The sequence below is a fragment of the Sparus aurata genome, chromosome 5 (genome assembly GCF_900880675.1).
Source record: "Sparus aurata chromosome 5, fSpaAur1.1, whole genome shotgun sequence".
Taxonomy (NCBI): Eukaryota; Metazoa; Chordata; class Actinopteri; order Spariformes; family Sparidae; genus Sparus; species Sparus aurata.
Window position 1 is genome coordinate 2,987,399 of NC_044191.1, and position 14,842 is coordinate 3,002,240.

Sequence of the window (14,842 nt, forward strand, 5' to 3'; positions counted from 1 at the left end):
GAGTGTATAGTTAGTGTGTTATGTAGTGTTTAGTGTGTAGTGGAGTCAGTTTTTTGTTTAATGAGTCAAAACAATTAGGAGACTGCTGAAAGAGCATTGCCTGCATTTAAATGTAAATAGTTACATGTAACTTTGTACATTTTTAAAATGTATTCACATATAATACAAACAACAATTTATATTTGCATTATAAGTAATAAAAAATGGTTTGTAAACATATTTGTGGTTTTCACAGTAAAAAAATCTAACTTTTTCTACTCGGATGTTATGTTTTTTTTGTGATTTTAGGTCCATTGTGTTAATACAGTATGTCAAAATAAAAAAAATAACTCTAACGTCACATATGAGGTTGTGCTAAAAAAATAATGACACCAAGTAAATAGTTTTTAATAGTCAAAAACGGCCAATTATACCCTGGAATATCGGATTTCACAACAAACCTAAATATCCCTGACGTCCCACCTTCAAACACAGCCTCATTTGGCCATCCATGAAAAAGCTGCTTAACCTCCCACTTTTCTATAGGAATACATTTTTCTTACGGGCACTGCACTAGTTTAGTGAAATTGACGTTATTGAGGTGTCTCTCCCCCACAGACAAGGCTATCCTTGCAACATAAAAACTGGAAATAATAAAAATTTGACTTTATACTTGGGTTGGACACAGCAGTGTTGTGCTTGTTTGTTGTTTAGGCTCTGCTCCTTATATGTGATGAAATGTGCCTGCAGTCATAGCCCAGGGCTACGGCTGCCCTAGAGACAAAGGAAGCCGGGCTGCCACCATCATGTTTAACCACCCCTGACACATCATCACCCTTATTGTGTCTCTCACACACACGCACACGCACGCACGCACACACACACACACACACACACACACACACACACACACACACACACACACACACACACACACACACACACACACACACAGCAGCAGCAGTAGCAGCAGCAGCAGTCCAGAAAATAGTGCTGGAGCACCATCTGTCAGCCTGGTGTCAAGTGGCCCTTGTCTACAGTGATTATGAGAGCTCCTGCTGCCTCAGGTGGTCCATAGACCAGCTCACCCATCTAGAGGGGTGAGGCTAGGCCATATGGTCTGTGGGGCACAAGGGGGCACCCAGGGGAGGCAGCTCCCCTCCCTGCCACTGGACAGGACAGACAGCAGCCTCAGCATACGCTTGTGACTGTGAATATCTGCTGAAATGCCCCAGTCAGGCCTGAAATGACAGTGAAGGACTTGACAGGCATCATTCAGAGTTTATGAGAGATGCAGAGGAGGACTGGGAGGGAAGAGCATAAAGTGAGAGGTCGATCAGGTCAAGGCCAGCATGTTATTGCTTTTATATTCTTAACATGTGACAGAATTATGGAAATGGAGGACTATGTAGGGTGTTCAGGAAAAGCAGCAGCACTTCTTATATTTGCTTTTTGAAATGGACAACAATTAAGTCTTTGTGCACACAGTATGTTCATGGATATTTGACAGAGGTTGAATTAAGATTAGGTTGAAAACTATAACATTGCTAGACCTTGTATGGTCATGCTGAATTGTGGCCAAATTGTAACACCAGTTAGTAGTAGTGCATAATGATAATATTCTGTCGTACTTGCAGTAATATTTGTTCTTTAAGTGTAGGCCTACATGACAGTGAAGCTACTTTTGAGTCAAATAACCATATAAATGCAGTTGCACTAATAATACTTTCCATTAATTATGATAAAGAAACAAATGTCACTCAGTAAAAATAAATAATGGGGTTTATTAATTAGTCAACATATTACACTATTTAGGTTAAAAGTAAGCAAGAATTTTGGGGTTGAGACACAGGCGCAGACGTACACTCTGACACTGGTAGAGTGAGACACTGAAGGTCCAAGGTTTAGTCGAGGCCGGTGCGAGAGATGCGGGAGGCTAGGTGGCTTGAGGAGATGAGGCTCGGAGGTTACCAACACTAGAGAGTTCGAGGAGAAACAAGGTTGGGTCAGTGGAAGAGCAAAAACACATGTAGGCAAAAGGGTGTAGTAAGGACACAAAGCCATCTACTCTTATGGTGTCGAAGACAATCTGGCAACGAGAGTAGAGTGAAGCAGGGTATTTAATTTGGAGCTGCCGATAAGATGCGTCGCAGACCCAGCCTCTGAAATGCACATCTGAAACACACAGGTGAAAAAACACACACCAAGCACAGACAAAACCTGCACAGCAAGTCCAAATCATGACGTTTATGCACAGAATAGAAAAAAGGACATAAGACGTTAAAACCATGTAAGTGACTCATTCCACTAATTTATTTTAAGCAGTAACAGAGTAATATAAGACATTTCTAATTGGATTTACAGTAATATTATTGCAGATACTATGTCCAGTAATGCGTTACCACTAGCAATTAAGTGCATTAGATGTTTGTTCAACCTTGTCTGACCTGCTGGGTCGCCGACGACCTGTTTAAGCTAAGTTAGTCTGAAGCAGCTCACAACAATATAAATGTTTTAACTCTTGTCAACATGGACATGTAATTTGTGTACATTCCTGTGTAATTTTAATCCTTTAGGATCCACTGATCTTTTTTTTTTCTTTATGTTGCTGCCTACAACAGTGTCCCCATGTGTTTTTATTTGGTGTTCACCCCAGGACTGACCCTGGAGTATTCCAAGTGTTTCTAATTTGGAAGGCCAACTGGCTCTTTTGTGTATCTTTGCTGCCATTGTAGAATGAGCTGTCAATGATGATCAACAAATCAATCACCCATGTGTAACGTTAACTACACGAAAAGAATTAACCACCGAACGTTGGGAAGGCCCATTCAAGTGAATGGAGCATTCTACAGCATTAAGAAGAGCCGTGTAATGATTGGTGATAGTAACACATTACTCTGCATAGAGAGTAATATTGCAAAGTAACTTTCAAATGGTAATATCTAGTAAAATGTAATAAATTAGATTTATAAATAACTAGCCCAACACCGCTCATTTCAGTGCAACATTGAAATCAGAAAATAAAGAAACTGTCTGCCATCTAAGTTATGCAGCTTCAAGCTTTCATGACTTCTAACTGCACAGGGTGGCTGTGGCTCAGGAGGTAGAACAGGTCACCCACTGATCGGAGGGTCGGTGATTTGATCCTGGCTCTGGCGTGATGTTGAGGTCCCCTTGGGTGATGTACTGAACCCTAAATGACTGTGTGTGAATGGAAATATTGTCTGGCACTTTGGATAGGAAGGACTATAGCACTACTGATGTAGTATGCCAATAGGTGAACGTTGCAGAAGTTTCATATGAATGCAAGTCAATATGGGAGTGTAGTCTATATGGTTCCATCACACTAATGGCCCAGCCAGACAAGCACTTATAACTGAGACTGATTCATTTCAATAGAATTGATGCAGTCAATGGATTTACTCAGGGAGCTAAAGTACATTTCACAAGAAATTCAACTTTGGTTGAAAAAAATTATAATAATGTCAGCCTTATCTTATAAATATAGCATAGTTGCTATATGCAACTATCGGAGAAAGAAAGATTATTTCAAATGTTCCTGTTATGTTAAAAATAATTTGCTGAAAATTTTGCTGTGTTTTATTAGTCGTTCAACATGCCCTAACTGACTTCTCCTTGGCACTTACCCTACAGGATAATAATATTCATTTGGAAAACCAAGTGAACTTGGTGAGATCGATCCTCAGGGGGCCGTGGGATTAAGTAGAGAAGGATGGTCACTCCTGTGGTGTAAATAGAATTTATCAGCAAATGTGTTGATGATGTCGAGATCATGAAGACAGAATGATTATCCCCTAAACAGATGGCAAGGAGGCAAAGAGGAAACATTAGCAGTGACTGGGACCTCAACACCAACAGCACTTCAAAACATCACAGGCTAAAAAAGCAGAACACTCCCCATCATGCATGAGGCCAAATGAACTGATCACATTTTAATCTCCCTTTGATCTCCTCTACAAAACTCAGATATCAGGAACCATCCTCTAGGTAAAATATAAGATATAAATAAATAAGGCTGCTGGTCCACAAAATACATGACCACGTCATAAAAAACATGTGAGCGATCATTTTTAACATCTCGCACTGACAGAAGACTGTGGCCTCAAGACAGCCATCATCATTACTGTACCAAATGAGTCTTCTGTGTCTACTGTTAATGATTGATGGAGTGCTTCGAGAAACTTGTTCTCTAGCATATCAAAGACAACATCCCTGCTAGCCTGGACCCACACCTGGAGAATAAGAACAGCTACATCCAAATGCTGTTTGTTGACTTCAGCTCAAGATTCAACACAATCTCACCCATGAAGCTGATTTTCAGACTAAACAATTTGGGCTTGAGTACACTCTGGAACTCGAAATTGTACCCTCTCACAAGCAGACTCCAAAGATTGGCAGTCACCTCCTCTATGTTAGTGCTCAACACTGGAGCCCCCCTGGGCTCTGTGCTCTGTTCACACTCTACACCCATGTGACTGCACTCCCAGACATCAACAACAATGATGAGAGTTCATATCACGATGAAATAAACAATCTTGCGAAGTTATGCACAGAGAACATAGGAGCTTACTGTTGATTTTAGGGAAAAGGAGGTAAATGCACACACCCCTGTCTACATCAGTCGTGCTGCAACTCTGGCTCACTCAGCAACAGGAAATCAAATACTGTTCTGCCCACATCTTCACTGACATGAGGCTGAAGCTGAAGCTATTGCACAGATAAAGCTATTGCACTGGGTGGGTGGACTCAGAGCCGACAGGACACAGGACTCCTGTAAGACAAGAGGAGGAACTTTTATAAATTATGCTTGGTTCTCAAATGCAGCCAAAAGGGATGGACAGTCTTCACCAGATTTGTAATTTATGATACAAAGTGGTCATTTTATCTGCCCAGAGAATTCACCAGTGTTTATATTGTTGCTGTTTACATAACTCTGGATGCAAACTCAAATAATGCTCTGCAGGAATTCTGTGATGTCATCATCAGCAACATGACAAAACAACTAGATGGAATTGTTATTGTAGCTGGATATTTTAATTAAACAGACCAAATAACAATTTAACCTAAATCGAACCTGCATGTCCAGATCACCACCAGAGGCAGAAATATGAACCATATGTATCCAAATATTGCTGGCAGCTACAACCCTCCCACTTCCTAAGATGGCCTATCAGACCATATTTCTAAGTTTCCTCTGCCTACTTAATCCTAACTGATAAAGAGGGTCAATCCATCAGTTAAAACATTTAAAAGGTGGATGGATGAAGCTACATCTGCTCTAAAGGACTATTTTAGTGCAGAGTCTGGCAACTGTTCAGAGATACTGTATCTCAGGATTACAAACTTCGATTCTGAGGAACATACACATACACACCTAATATATTGTGCAGGTTCCCCTTGTACAGATCAAACTGCTCTGACCTGTCAAGGAATGGTCTTAAGACCTCTGGGGGTGTCCTGTGGTGTCTGGCACCAGGATGTTGGTAGTGAATCCTTTGGGTCCTGTATGTAGGGGGGTGGGGCTTCCATGGATTTTACTTGTTCCAGCACATCATACAGATACTTGATTGGATTGGGATCTGAGGACTTTGGTGGCCTGATCAACATCTTGAGCTCTTTGCTATGTTCCTGCTTGTCAGGGTGCATTGTTCTGCCATCACAGAATGCAGTTACCATGAGCAGTTGTACTTAGCCTGCATTGGTGTTTAGATGGGTGCTGTGTGTCAGGTGTCATCCCCATGATTGCCAGGACCCAAGGTTTCCCAGCAGAACATTGGATTGTAACAAGATGATTATTGCTTTTCACATCACCTGTCAGTGGTTTTAATGTTGTGGCTGATTGGTGTAGATCTCCAGTATTGTCATATATCAGCAAATGTGTTGATGATCTGGTGATCACAAACACAGTCCAATCATTCACCCAACCAGAAGCCCTGGATGAATGGACGGGGCTCTATCCAAAACCAAAAAGGGCTGCATTTTTGGTCAGGTGAAGAAGAAGCATACAATAGCGCCAGAGCAAGACTGCAAGAGGAGACATTAGAACAGACTGGAGAGGGACCTCAACAGCAACGGCTCTAAAGATATCTGATAGGTGATCCAGCACATCACATCGTGTTCGAGATCACGTTGCCAGACAAGCTGAACACATTTTTGCAACTGAATATAAATAAAGCTGCTGGTCCAGATAATAAACCTTGCCATGTACTAAAAAGATTTTCCAATCAGCTAGCTGATGTTATAACTGACATTTTCAACATCTCACACTGACAGGAGAGGGGACTGTCCACCATCTTCCTCTGTCCTAAACCTAAAAGGTCTGGTGTGTCTAGTCTTAATGACTACAGACTTGTTCTCCAGTACTTCAAACTCAATATCACTGCAAGCTTGGACCCTCCCCAGTATGCTTTCAGAACCAACAGATCCACAGAGGATGCCTTATCCACTGGCCTCCACTCTCTTGGGGTCTTCACACACCACTCAGGATAAGAACAACAACATTAGAATGTGGTTTGTTGATTTCAGCTCAGCAGCCAATCGAATCTCACCCATGAAGGCTGACTGGAAAACACTCTGGGCTTTAGAGGCACAGTGCAACTGGACATAAGACTGCCTCACAAACAAACCCCAAATATTTTGGATTGGCAGTCAAACCTCCTCCCTCCCACCAAGGCTGTGTGCTTATCCCCTTTCTGTTTACACTGTAAACTCATGACGCCGAGACATCAAGAGAACTCTTTTGTGAAGTATGCAGACGACACCACCATCATTAGCCATATTATAAACAATAATGAGCAGAGTGGTACATCAAGATATCAGTGATCACACATCTCCAGCCTGGTTAAAAATAAATAAATGAATAAATAAATAAAATAAAATATTTCTTCTACTTTCGAAGAAAACATAAGGAGGCTAAACTAGAGCTTTTAGTGACATCAGTAACGTGAGATATCTTCACATAGCCCAAAGGAAACTGAACGACAACACCCACCTAGCCACAGTCTGTTCACCCTGCTGTCATCTGTATCTGCTGCGTTACAGCCAGACTACAGAGCAGCTCCATTCCACCAGCTGTGAGACTCAATTCATCATCAACACTCCAATTCTCTCCAAAAAGAGTTTCTCTCCTATGTAGCACAAAAGAGCTTTAACTAAATGTTGTTGTGCAATCAGTTTTGTAAAATAGCAAATAAATTAACTTTGTGTTTTAAAAAGCAGTATAGCACTACAACTCCATGATAGTTTGGACTGAAGTGTACAAGGGCAAGTGCATTTCATTTTAATTCCCTGCTCCTTCCCCGCCCACTTTCCTTCTGCTCACCAAGTTGCCTCCATGTGACTGATGCTGTTACTACAAATGGCTGAGGGTGAGTGAATGACAGCAAGTGCTAATACTACTAAAGTGCAGTGAATGTCTTGTGGGGTTTTGCAGAATTCTTCTACGTATATCAACATCATGTCTGGTGATAGGTATGATATGGTACACATTTCATGACCAAAACTGGCTGTCTTTGGCAAAGTCATAAAGCAAAGTTCATGTGCAGTAAAAACTGTGATTTTCATTCAGTCATACAGGGTACTGACAGAAGTGTCTGACCATCAACAGTAGAAAATTTAAAACATAACACTGAAAACAATCTCTCTTTCAATGTTATTTTTTTCTCCACCTGTATATTCCCATATTTGTGATTTTTTTTATTCCAATGTTCGGATATATTTTATGTTTTGTTTCAATTTAGTTTTTTCTTCTAATTATCAAATTTAGTATTAACTCAATCAAGTTTGTTTTGTCATCTCAAATAATTATTTTTTGTTTTTTTAATTTATTTAATCAACCATTAATATATAATGATTACAGTTTTCATGAAACACTTACAAAAAAGCATTTATGTTACCTTGTCTACATGAAATGTGTCAATTGCCTATTCACCAAGTGAACCTCGACACCTTCACTCTTGGTATAGAATTGTTTTATGTAGTAAAAGTAACTTTTTGGTGATCAGAGTGACTGAAACTTGGTGAAATAGCCTGGACGTGTCTATGTTTTCTGTCAGTGGCTGTAGTCACTATCTCTGTTTCAGATCAAATCGAGGCAGAGGTCTCTCTTTGTTGAAGAAACTATTCAACATCTTCCCTTCGCAATGATCTTGTCGCTTTAGTTGGAGATGAAGCCAAGGCTGTCGTTTTGGACCTTGTTGAGCCTTTCTCCAGAGAGATTATTGTTGGCATTATTTATAGTGCCAAATTCAATTATCAATTGCTTCACTGATTGTTTTTCTGATGCTCATGGTAAGATTTCAAACAAGAAAAAAAAGCCACATTATGCGTGATTTCAACATCGACCTCCTAAATAGCCCAGTCATCTCAATTTAATGACCATCTTAATGTCTTGTCTTTATATACTTAGAAATTCATGTTGTGCCTCTGGGCTACCTGGTTACTTATTTGGCCATCTTCTCTAACTTAATCTTGTTCCCCAAGTTGCAAAATGTTAATTACATTAACACATTTATTGACAGGTTGTCCACAGCCACTTGGTCTGCAGTTGAAGATGAACATGATGCTCAAGTTGCATATGACATCTTCCATGGTATATTTTTTAATACCTTTGATGAGGCATTTCCATTCCAAAGACAAGAAAAGCCATCAACCCAAGCAAACGATGATTGATTAATTGCTTGAAATGTTCTTTTGCCAAGAAGCATAATCTCTGTCAGGGTTACTTTACTGATCCTCTCTAGTAATTTTGAACTATAGACCATACAGAAAAAAGTAATCACCTCTTGAGGTCATCTAAATGCAGTATCCATCATACGATTGTTTTTATTCTCAAAAAGATAGAAAAACTATATGGAAGATAATGAATGAATATTAATTAAAGAAACTGATTGAATTGATGTTCACGTAAATCCTAAGGGGTTGACAAAATCATTTATTTATATAAATACCACAGACCCAACTGTCTATCTCTTGGATTAAAAGCCCCTCCTCCACCTTTATATTCTCTCCCATCAGTGAGGATGAGCTTGTGGATGTCATCCACAAACTAACTGCCCTAAGTCTTGGTGACTTGAAATCTTCAATACTTAAAGCTTTCTATACACCTCCAAGCCACTCCTTCATGTTTTTATCTCTCTCTCTTGAAATGGGTGTTTTTCCTTATCAACTAAATAAGCTACACTCATGTCTCTTTAAAGTAGATGATCCATGCTTATCCACCTGTTTCCTCGGGAGCCTATGGGGGCTGCCATGACAGATAACTACTTCCGCCAGCGTTTTTCTGTTTCCGGTTGCCTTGCAACTGCATGATGGCCGCTGCCGCTAAGCTAGCCCTAAACAACTAGCGTTAGGTCATAAGTGCTAAATTGTTTTTAAAATGAGCTCAGGTACAACATGTGCCGTTGTTGGTTGCCACAACAATTCATGAAAATTGAAGTTTTTTTCAGAAACGTCTCGTGTAGTACATCAACCACTTAGACAAACTTGTCCGTGCCCTGCGCCCTACACGCCATGCTGAGGAAGGAGGAACGGAGACTAGCGCGGCTCGCGGCTTTGACACTAAAATAAATATTTGGGTTTATGAATATCTTCCACAGAATAGCTGCTGCATGACTTTCCTAACCCGGCAACGTCCGAGCAGCCGCCTGTCTCCACGACTTCACTTTCCTTCAGCATTATCCACGCTGTATGTTTAGCTTGATTGACACTCTGGCTGGGCGCTACTGCTGCCTTCAGAAATAACTCGCTGTGTTTCTTCAACAGCTTTCCCTATGTTGTTACTGTGCAGGCAGTTGGATGCTTCTGTGCTTTTGTAACTGCGTAATTCTCCACCGTCAACATCTTCAGCAAATATAAGATAAGCATTAGCCCGACGTTAGCTACATCGCTAACGTCGGGCTAATGCCGTGCTAATGCTTCATGTCATCTGCCCACTCCGTGAGAACTGACGGGTGAGGCACTGTGAGAACTGTCCTCACGACACTTGGATACCGTGGTCTGGGGGAATACTCGATTCTGATTGGCTGCAGGGTGTCCATTAACCCCTGATATATGGACACCTACTAAGTAGTTCCAGTCAAATTGACTGTTCACTGCTGTAAATCAGTGCGCTAGCTAGCATATCAAATCTGATTATTTTATTTCCAGCACTGAGTGCAGTCCGACTGTCAGTCCTTCAGTGCCTTATCATCTGAACACACAGGGTGGCGACTGTAACACACAAGCTGCAGAAAGTTCACTTCCCCTCTAAATTTACTGATACGTGAATAATCTCACATCCCGTTCGCTGTTCAACTCTCTGCTTAAGGCTGCGGCCACAGTAACGTTACACACAGCCGGTCATTTGTTTCGTGAAAATCTTGCTATTGATTTGGGGACAATGACATGACTGGTTAGTTAGCTAAACGTGTTAGCTAGCATACTGTCAAATTATATTTACTGTTTGTCAACCGTATGCAATGTTATTGACTTTGAATCTTGCTAGCATAGCGTTAGCTTTCTGGCTCATCGCTGAGCGGACTAGAATATCTCTCATTGCCAAGTCGTATCTATGATCCGTCCTATTTACTGGAGGAGTGAACAACGTCTCCGTTGCATAAGAATCTTACGGGAGAGTAATGATTGTTCCAAGTATTAGTCAAACCCTCAGACGTTACCAGGGAAACTAAGTTATTGCTCATGAAAAACTTTATATTTTGATTGTAAAATGCATGAAAATGTAAATTAATGGTCCGAATTTATTTTCTTTGGAAAGTGACCATGGTATAAGTGGGATAATGCCCGACGAGGTGTCCATAAACAGGAGTTAATGGACTTCGTGGAGGCAACCGTCCTCCGCTGCGTGTCAGACGGTTCTTAGGCCTCCGCGTCGTCCATTAACTCCTGTTTATGGACACCTCGTCAGGCATTATCCCTTACTTATTTTTCAATTACAGACCAATATCTATTCTGCCATGTTTATCCAAAGTATTAGAAAAAATTGTCTACAATTGCTTGTTGAAATATTTGAATGATAATAATATTCTTAATGCCCATCATTGTGGGTTCAGAGAGTATCATTCACCATCAGTGGACGTCACACAAATTTTTGACAGCATCATTAAAACCCTTGACATTAAGGAAATTACAGTCAAATTACAGGGTGCTTGTTGATCTATCAAAGGCATTTTATACACTCAACTGTGATTTTGTTTTAGTACAGAAACTTAATCCTTATGGTTTAAATGGAACAGATCTGTTACGGTTCAAAAGCTACTTATCAGCAAGAAGCAATACATGATCAGATTATAGGTTGATTTCTTGTGGGGTGCCACAAGGATCAATCCTGGGACCTTTACATTTCTTTATTCATGTAAATGATTTAAAACCTGACCTTATCACAAGTATTTTTCATCTTGTTCACAGATGATTACAATACTTTGCTATCTGTTAAAGATATAAAAAGCAATAGTATCAGAAATCAACACACATTTGAGCTAAGTTTACACATAGTTGAAAGCAAACAAATTATCATTCAAAACAAAGGAAAGCACATACATGATATTTATGCCTAGAAATGTACAAACCAAAATCCCATTCCATGTTGAACATATTGCCAAATATATCTTAGAAAAGCTTACAGTCGCTGAATTTATCTGAATTCTTATAAATGAAACTGTCACCTGGAAAATCATGTAACATTGTTTCTATTATAACGAACAATATTGGAGTCATCAGAGGAATCCGACATTTTGTATAAAGAAAAGTCCTTCTCAATCTATATTTTGAGCACAATGACCTATCCCTTAATCTCATACTACAACATTATTTGGACTAGCACTTTTCAAGTACAACCTCAGCTGTATTTCTTCACTGCAAAAACATTTGATCAACATGAATAACATTCTCCAACAGATTTCCCAGTTCTATTCCCTTGTCCTCTCTGTAAATTCTCCCTATCTTTAAATGTTTTTTTGTTTGTTTGTTTTTTCAGTCGATTCACAACTGAATGTATTTTCAGTTCAATTCCCAAATCCATGATTATGATACAAGGTCACCTGATAATCTTCATCTAGCCATTTTCAGAACAAGCTTTTCACAATTTTCCATAAGATTCCAAGGAAGAAGCTATCCATACCTTTTTGACAGGCCCGCTAAGCAATGCAACATCTTCTCTTTAGATGTGTCATGCTACTGTTTGTCTTTGTATTCTGATGCGTTGCATTTTTATTCATTTTATCTATTTTTTTTTCTCTCCTGCACATTTCATCTGAGGTTTGTTTTTTCACTTCCCTATCATTATCTACTGCATGTATTCTGTTTGATTTTATTGATCTATTGCGCAAATTGAGTTTAATAACACTGCAAGAGGTGTCGTCTGTCTGTTGCTGTTTTCGGAGCCAGTAGGTTACAGACACAAGAGGGCGTGTTGGTGTGTGTCAGGGCTGCTCCTGCGGGTCCTGGCCTGTCCCCGCTCTGATTTAGGGCTCATATCAGCTGTTCTCTGCTGAAAACCACGCATGTGCATATTTTAGCGATATGATTACATGTTCCCCTAAGCTTCTACATAGTCAAGCTATTTTTTTTTAAGTTTTGCTTTCCAGAGTAATCTCTCACAAGGCTGAGTTTCTGAAAAGTTATGGTGAGGTTTTGATCTGACCGCGGCACAAGACAAACTTAAACTAGGCTATATCATTACTGGACCACAGAGAGAAAATAAATCAATTCATTTATTTATTTTTTTCTTAAAGTTTTTATTTACCTTTATGGAAAATCACGTAAACAAACGAACGAAAAAACAAGAGAAAACAGAGCAGAGCAACGCTGAAAACAAATGATGAGGGGCAAGTGTGTGTGTGTGTGTGTGTGTGTGTGTGTGTGTGTATGTGCGCGCGCGTGCATGCGTGTGTGGTTAGTGCTGGTCAGGGTCTGCGGAGCCAATCAGCTGCTCATGCAGATGACGTTCTGCTGTCCTACGTCAGCCCTACCGCTCGTCAGGATCAGAGCTCCACACACACCGGCAACTAACACATACACACACTCCCTCTCCGAGCCGGACAGTAGAGCCCCAGGCCTGGCAGCCCGGCAGCGGAGGACACATCCAGCCTTCCAGGTGCCGCAGCCCGTTGTGACAGTGGACCCAACACCGCCTTACTTTGTGGACATGGGAGACATGGGGGACCCGCCGAAAAGTAAGAAACTTTTTCAGTGGTTGGATGCGATGCTGGAAGTGAATTAATCACAACTCGAGAGTTGAATTAGTTGGGTGTGATGCTGCAGACAGGACATCTATTCTGGCCTTTAACAGTCACTGGAAACAAAAAATGCAAAATTTGATAGAAGTGTCAGTAAAGGTTGAGGTAATCGGATATCACCGACAGACTTTCATTCAGGCTATTCAGAAACTGTAATAATAATAATAATAATAATAATAATAATAATTATTATTATTATTATTATTATTATTATTATTATTATTATTATTATTATTATTAATATTATTTTAGGTCAGTTGGTAGGCTACATTATAAGATGAGACGGTCTGTTAGCGGACAGTTGTGGCCGGTTATGTGATGTGTCCCGCTCATGCTGGTCTTTCAGAGAAGCGGCTTGTGTCTTTGTGCGTGGGCTGCGGGAACCAGATCCACGACCAGTACATCCTGCGGGTCTCCCCGGACCTGGAGTGGCACGCCGCCTGTCTCAAATGTGCCGAGTGCAGCCAGTACCTGGACGAGTCCTGCACGTGCTTCGTCAGGGACGGAAAGACGTACTGTAAACGGGACTACATCAGGTAGGACGGCCGGGACGGGACGGGACGACCCTTTCACAGACAAGACAGAAGCTGGAACTGCACGGAGATTGGAATTATTATTATTCTATATTTCAGTTTGACAATATTCGGAGTGATTTCAGACACACGGACAGACTTGTTTTCAGTGGATTAAATGATTTTCAATGTTATGAACATTATCATCTTTACTTCTACGACACCTGTTATTATTAAGACATGTCAGTATTTCATTCACGTTTATCAGGTGTTTTAAAAAAACCAAAAAAAAAAAAAAAAAAAAAAAACCCGAAGCACTCTACACCAGGCCTTCAGAAGTTATTTATTAGCTAATTAATTCGGATCAGATTGTAGCTATGCTTTGTGTCAGATGGACCTGTAAAAAAATAATGGAAAAAAACATCCTCACTTAAGCGTTTTTTGTTTGTTTGTTTTTAAGTTATATTAATTATAATATTAACAAAGCCTGTAAATGACTCGCTAATTTGGTGTAATTACAACAAGTCAACAGAGATTCGATATAACCGGAGCAGGCCTTCATTTATTGTCTCATCAGAACATTTCTGCTGAAGTTGTATTTCAAAGATCACACTGTAGATAAAACTACAGTCCAAAAATAATTTCACTCTAATGATATTATGTCGAGGTAGGCTACGTTATAAACAATAATATTACTATCAATAATAATTATAGCAACAATAAATAATGATGTGAAAATACTGTTTTACAATGATTATATATGATGTGTAGAAATATCATGTATAACTGTTTAAAAATAAAACCGTGAGGCATATCATTTTATTATTATTATTATTATTATTATTATTATTATTATTATTATTATTATCATTGCTGTTGTTGTTGTTGTTTGGCCTTGTATAAAATGATCGGTCGTGTTATTTCGGTCATGGCAGCTGAGCTTCCTGCAGTCGGAGTGATCGGACCTTGTGTGTGTGTGTGTGTGTGTCCCGCAGGTTATACGGGATTAAATGCGCTAAATGCAACATCGGCTTCAGCAAGAACGACTTCGTGATGAGGGCCCGCTCCAAGGTCTACCACATCGAGTGTTTCCGTTGC

At 40.0% G+C, this 14,842-nt stretch overlaps 1 protein-coding gene across 2 annotated transcripts in view; it reads left to right on the forward strand.

Annotated features, from left to right (window-relative positions):
• Window positions 1-12,967: 12,967 nt before the first annotated feature.
• isl1a (ISL LIM homeobox 1a) overlaps window positions 12,968-14,842 on the forward strand; it is a 6,654-nt gene continuing 4,779 nt past the window's right edge. For both annotated transcript variants that reach the window (XM_030417811.1, XM_030417812.1), the window contains exons 1-3: window positions 12,968-13,169; window positions 13,579-13,768; window positions 14,740-14,842. The exon at window positions 14,740-14,842 is cut by the window's right edge and continues 157 nt beyond it. In XM_030417811.1, the coding sequence (XP_030273671.1) occupies window positions 13,142-13,169; window positions 13,579-13,768; window positions 14,740-14,842 (321 nt within the window). In that variant the 5' untranslated portion in view covers window positions 12,968-13,141. The remainder of the gene's footprint in view (window positions 13,170-13,578; window positions 13,769-14,739) is intronic.